At 40.6% G+C, this 6,797-nt stretch overlaps 1 protein-coding gene across 1 annotated transcript; it reads right to left on the bottom strand.

Annotated features, from left to right (window-relative positions):
- Positions 1-3,301: 3,301 nt before the first annotated feature.
- LOC131220671 (uncharacterized) lies at positions 3,302-5,438 on the bottom strand. Its single transcript, XM_058215452.1, has 2 exons — positions 4,995-5,438; positions 3,302-3,661 (listed from the first exon to the last, which is right to left on the bottom strand). The coding sequence occupies exons 1-2, from the start codon at positions 5,436-5,438 to the stop codon at positions 3,302-3,304; spliced, it is 804 nt and encodes a 267-aa protein (XP_058071435.1).
- Positions 5,439-6,797: the final 1,359 nt, after the last annotated feature.

Genomic DNA, 6,797 nt, shown 5'->3' with positions numbered 1-6,797 from the left:
TGCCTGTGACGTAGTTACATCATGCCTTACGTATGACTTAAGTCTGAATCTAATGGAATACTTTTGCTTTCATTTAGGCTTCTTTTGGTATACTCATGCGAAGAATGCATTGTGACATGTCCTATATCATTTGCCCCACTTGGAAAGTGCTTGTCTTAGAGTTGTTTAACATTGAAAGTTAGTGAGATCTCTATGTCCTTAGAAAGATTAATAATAAAGGCATTATCATTGATTTTTTTGAGTATCGAAACATGACCTATTTTCTTATTCCTTAGCTTATTATAGTCCTAGTAAAAAACCTCTCATTGTGCAAGTGAATTAGCACGTTATCACCTACTTCAAATACCTTTTGATGCCTATGTTTATCAATCTCTTTATTATATTTGACATTAGACTCCTGTAACTTTTTGGGCGTTAACATGGTTGGCACAATACATAGACTCATACTCTCCCTCATTAGGACATTACGGATTAGTTCCTCTACTTATCCCTACAAGATCTCACATTTTTTCAGACTCATCCAATAGTATGAGCGATTTAATAGACTTGCCTCTGTGATAAGATTATTAATGTAATGCTCTATAATACGCACGGAGGGCAACTCATTGGGAAGTTCATCAGGCATAATCCCCTAGAACTCCTGTAATATTGGTTTCAACTTCTCTAAAATGTTCGTTGGTGCTACCTCTTTCTTCTTTATTACTAATGCATTAATCTCCCTCGTCTCCTTAGATTCTTTGATGAAATCCCATACAGTTACGAGAGACGGCCCCACCACTGTAAAAATCTTGGGTTGGTTTTCTGTTTTCATAGCGGTGAGGATAATTTTTCTACTATCTTTTAACAAAAATAAATATATTATCCTGGCCTTTATGTGTGGCATCAACATCATGCTACCATAATCAACCAAGAACCATGTGATAAGCCTTTATATTAATCATATCACACATCACTTCGCCTTCATAATATTTACTAATGGAGAAGGGAATAGGACATCATTAAGTTGCCTTTATTTCATTGAACTTCTTGATCCATCCAATTGTGTACAGAGAGGAGTACTTCTCTTTTGTCAGTTATAGCTTTTCTACCATAGTCTTCAACATAATATTCTCACTGCTCTCATTATCTATGATCAAATCACATGCACACACACACATATATTTTAATTCAGTGGTGACATGCGATTCACCATTATCAAGTGGTGGTTTATGATTTATCATTAGTATTACACGGTGAACATGATGACCTTGAGCTCTATTGCCAATCTCATCTTGCTTATCATTATGAACACGGGTCTGTCTTAATGCTCCTTTGATATGGTCGATCGCAGCTTGAAGTCCTTGTATGGCTCTCAGATTCTCCCATTGAAAAACTTCAAATGCCATCGCTGTTGTCATAAAATTGTTCCCCAAAACATCGCTCATGAGGTTGTTACTCGAACCATTGTTAGATGCCATCAAACCAAAGAAAAGCGTGACTCTGATACCACTTAACGCATGGAGTGTGAAATAATAAGAGAAAACTAATAATTTTCCTTAAGTGATAAAAATCTTAATCCACAAGGAGAGTTATTGAGTCACCAAGAAAATAAGTGAGAAAATTCAGGTATTTTATTTTGTCTATATGATTTCTCGGATACACTAGTAATAAAGAAAACTCAAACCCTAATTCAAAATTACTCAAAATAGTAAAACTCTTCTAAAGCCTATTTTTCTAATTTTTATAGGGCGTGTCTGGATGATGGACTACTCTGGTAATGTGATGTAAAACTCACATCATTACTCGTTGTCTTTGATTGGATATTGTATAATGTAAAATCACGATAATCCTTATGAATAACAACATCACATAGATTGGCAGACGTGTATTGACGTGACATATATAGTTTCGTAGGTCCCACCATAATACATGGGTCATATCCACACCATTCATCCCTCTTCAATAATCATTTAATTGAATGAGACAAAAAATGAGGCAAATCCAAAATGGAAATGGACCACACCACAGCTAGCATGGGTATTGAACACTGGCCATTGAAAACTTATTGCGGTCTACAGAAGTGTTGGATCAAGCTTATTTTTTTGGGGACACACCCTAAAATAATATTGTAAAATGGATTAATGGTCTGGATTTAACACATTGATAGAATTACATCAAAGTATATCCAACCAATTAAAGTACTTCACGTGTTCAAAGTGGCATTGCAAGGGGAGTATTGTATATGGCCACTACTTTATTTTACTTTTGAATATGGTAGCACTGGTAATATTAATATTATTATTTTTAAACTATAGATTACAACACATTACTACCATTTTGTGAATCCAAACATGCACTTAGAAGTTATTTGAACTAGTATAACTCGAATCCAAACATGCACTTAGAAGTTATTTGAACTAGCATAACTCTTTTAAAGCCTAATTTGCTAAAAGTAAAAACGTTTAGATAAATCATAGTGGAGCATTCGAAGCATTATTAGGAGCAATTTCTAAATAAGTTAGACATCCTAAAATTCTTAAAATAAGGAGATATGGAAAAAATAAAAAGACTAGAAATAATAATTTATTCTAAAATTACAATTTTGAATGGAAAGAGTGCCTTTTTCTGCGAAATGAGGTGCGCAGCCTGCCATGCAGGTTAGTTGACTCTGGAACCATCGTTACATGAAAATTAATAGATCGTGCGTGTACTGACAATGATTAGATCAAAAGTAAGACTTTTATAGTCAAAACTTCGAACGATAATTTTTTCATACTCAGAATTAATTTCTTTAAATCATACATGTTTGAGATCCAATTAGGTCATACCCTACGTAGGATTGGGTCTGGTCTCGACGGATTACTCCCACTTTCATTTGGGCTTCTTTTGATTCAACCGTGTTAAGAATACATCTGTGGCGCATCCTACATCAAAATACCACCCTGTAACAGATTTTTAGGATAGAAAATAATCATAGTTCAGTTTGTAAAATCTTCGAGAGAAAAAAAATGACAAAATGCCCCTCTCAAATACCCCAAACACTAACTCTACTCCAGACCTCTCTTCTCTCTCTTCACTTAGCCCTAGCTCAAACTCTACTCTCTTCCAACTTAAGGGTATAAAAAAGGGTCTTTTTGGCAATTGACATCCATATTATAAACCTCTAGGGTTATTTATAAAGCGCATAAGGGAGGGTGTTAGTTGTTATATGGCTAAAAGGAAGGGTACTATATGTCACAACTCAAAATCCCTTAAAAAAAAAAAAAAACCCTTGAAATCCCTTCTCTTGTTAAAAATAAAAATAAATCACATGCATTACAATTCAAAGATGTTCAGGCAATTGGAAATGCTGGGCCCCAAACGCACGGAGGGAGCTATTTTGGACGAACACAACGACCCCACATTTGCAAGCTTCGAAGCCCTCCCACAGGGTGAAATTGACGGTTCCCGTTATCGTTTTCTTGGATGAGAGGTCTTTAACGGTGCAGATCTTCTCCAGCTTGCGGACCACCGCATCGTTGTTGAGGTTGCGGTCTTTGTTCTCACCCTTGGTGCAGTCGGTAACCAGACCGTTCTCGTACAACGCAGCCATGATGTCCGCACCCTTGCTGTCCACCCTTGTACGGATGGGCCCCGTCAGTGACAGCTGGAGTGTATCCGGTGAGGGCCGTTCGAACGTCGCCTGCTCGAGAGGAAGGATAAGAATGTTAGATCTGAGCCGTTCATTGGATGGGCCCCACTTTACACATTCCATAAGATGAAGATTGGTGCGGATTGATTACTTGGCGGGAGATGATCCTATGCAGTCAGGCTCTATCGTAACTTACCATACCCCACCATGATGTGTGTATGATATCCAATCCGACCATCAGGTGTACCTGGCTTTGTTTGGCTGGGACCCACAAAAACAGGCTAATCTGTGAATCAAGGGGGCCACAAACCAGGAAAAAGTTGGGACGGACGGTGGCCTGCAGTACACTGTGCGGCCTACTGTGCTTCTATATGCCATCTAAACCATTCAATCGATGCATTCCATCAAGATGAAGGGACACCGAGAAAATCAGACTATTACAGCACTCAGGTGGGCCCCAACGCAACCAAGGTTGTCTGCCTTCACTAAGTACTTCCCTGTATTGTGGTCGCCCTGGTTTACGGATAGCGATGATTCTTGGGCCAATGGCCTAAAACAACCAGATGCACGTGATGAATGGAGTGGATTCATTACAAACATTGTGGTGGGGCCCAGACTATGGAAAGCCACATAGACTATTGCATGCCAACATTTCCCTTATTTGGTGGGCCTCACAGGTATGTTGAACGGTTGCTTTATTTTCATATAACTATCTGTTTATTTATACATGTGTGGTCCATAACATAAGATGGCCCACATCAAAAAAATACTGCAATGGGCACCACTTGCAATGACTTGAAACCCAGGCCCACCGTGCAAAGCTGAGGTTGAAGGATCCTATAATTCATCTCTGACGAAATAGGAATGTACCAACGGTTCAATTTTCACAGAATGGGCTATCCAGAAAGAGATGCACGGTCCAGATTGGCCAATTAGAGAACTGATCACTTACACGCAGCTGGCTGTAGGTGATGATTTTCTCGGCCAACCCAGTTAGTAGAGCTCCCCAGTACTACAATTTCGCGTAGTCTCACGTACTAAAATTATAACGATGTTACATGCAAACATTCAATGGAAGAGTTCGTCTTCCCTCCATTGCGATTCAGTAAACACGTCTGTTGCAGCCAACTGGGGCCCACGTAGTGAGTAATCCTATGATCGGAACCGTCCATATTATGAAGTATACTTTATAATACAAGCCCAAAGAAATTTCAAAGGCTCGCATTCAACTCTACAAAATCAAAGGCCAGGATCATTTCTGAAGCATGACTATAGGCTAGAAAATCGACGGTTCAAATCATCAGATCATTGAAGCATGTGGGCCCCAGCGGGAAACTGAAAAAAAAAGGTGAGGCGATGGCATTTTGGTAAATAGAAAACGAACCTGGAAGCTGGGAGCGATGAACCGTTCGGCAGATCGGACGGCTGACAGCATTGCTTCCTCGTCGTTGCCCATGCAGTGGGCCCGACCCTGCACGACCACCTGCGGCGTGTACAACGTGTCGAGCTTTAGGGACTCCACGTAGGCTTTCTGACGGACGGTCCAGATGCTCGATCCGAAGGGATCCTTCCATCCGAGATAATCCCAGTAATCCACGTGGTAAGCGAGAACGACGACGGGAATGTCCAGCTCGAAATCGCCTCTAGCGAGCCGAGAGAGGAGGAGCTCAGCCTGTGGTGACGTGGCACATCCCTGGGATAAGAAGAGCTCGACGAGGACGGGCCCGCTTCTCCCTTGCTCCTCGGCCGGCTCGTCCGCGGCCCCCTTCAGGCGGTCGATGGAGGACGGCGTGCCCCGGCCGAAGCAGGAAAAGACACGGCGGGCCATCGCCGGAGGGAGGAGTGTGGGTCAGACACGTCAGATCCCGGCAATGGCTGAGAAAGAGAGAGATTTCGTGAAGAGAGGGAAACAAGAAAAGAAGGTTTGTTTTGGAGGTTGGGTGGAGGAGAGAGAAATGTGGGTGAGGGGAACGGTTTAACGGCTCTGAATGGTTGTCTTTTATTGGCGTTGGGAGTTGGTTTTTGGGCCGTCCACGTGGAGGGTTCTGATTGGAGATGTGGATTGACTGGTGGTCACCTTGATATATGTGTTTTGTATACAATGTTCATCTGTTTTGCCAGCTCATTTGAGGGCATGAGATTAAAAATAAAGCTGATTCAAAACTCAAGTGGACCACACCTAGGAAATAGTGGGAATGATATCCACCGTTGAAACCATCAGGGGCCCACCGTATAATACTTATTTTCCATCCAAGACGTTGATAAGGTCACGCAAACTTAGATTAAGGAAAAACGAATATTAGCTTGATATTAAACTTCAGTGGCCCAAAGAAATTTTTAATGTTGGGCATTCAATCACGATTATTTCCTAAGGTCCACTTGGCCAAACACCTTATAGCTCTGTAGGCTCCCCACCATTATGTGTTTTATCCACACCGTCCTTCAATTTTTCTAACTCAGTTTGGGTGTGGGTCCAAAATTAAAAAACATCTAAAGCTTAAGTGGACCATATTGCAGAAAAAAGCGAGGAGAATGACAGCCACTAGCTAACCTTTTTGAGCATATAATGATGTTTATTTGCCATCCAAGTTGTTTAAAAGATCACACGGTTATAAATGTACGGATAGATAAAAGAAAAATATAAATATAAGATTGATCCAAAACTACAGCCGCCCCCAAAAAGCTTCAATGGCAACAAAAGTTTCAATGCCGATGTCATTATCCCCATTGTTTTATATGGTGAGGTCCACTTAAGCTTTGGATATGTTTTAATTTTGAATTTATGCATACCCTAAAATGAGCTACTAAAATAGATAGACAATGTGGACAAAACACATATATTATGGTGGGCTCGATATGAGTCCTGGGTCACCCCACAATGTGCCTGTTGTGGTAGGGCTGTCAAATGGGCTGGGTCCTATAATACCAATGCTTGATCCAAGTCTTACCTAACGGTAGCAAGCCTCTTTACGTGAAAAAGGCCTTAATTCGATGGTCTATAGCTGTTGAGTTTTACGCAATTCAATGGACATATGTGTCAAGAATGGTCAAAATTTCAAGATTAAAACTATAGTTCAATGGGTCAAAACCATCTGATAGTTTTTGTTGGTCCGATTGCACGAGCATTCCAATAAGATTTTCGGTAGAGAATAAACTCGGTAATCCATAACCACCGAACAAGATTTCG

Source organism: Magnolia sinica, chromosome 12 (assembly GCF_029962835.1).
Source record: "Magnolia sinica isolate HGM2019 chromosome 12, MsV1, whole genome shotgun sequence".
Classification (NCBI taxonomy): domain Eukaryota; kingdom Viridiplantae; phylum Streptophyta; class Magnoliopsida; order Magnoliales; family Magnoliaceae; genus Magnolia; species Magnolia sinica.
Note: the sequence above shows the minus strand (reverse complement) of the source record. Positions and strands in the feature narration are given on the sequence as shown.

Excerpts from the sequence above, each read along its gene's own strand:
- LOC131220671 (XM_058215452.1), bottom strand. The coding sequence starts at position 5,438 with ATGGCCCGCCGTGTCTTTTCCTGCTTCGGCCGGGGCACGCCGTCCTCC. Across the intron at positions 3,662-4,994 it reads TCATCGCTCCCAGCTTCCAG|GCGACGTTCGAACGGCCCTC; the intron begins GTTCGTTTTCTA and ends CCTCTCGAGCAG.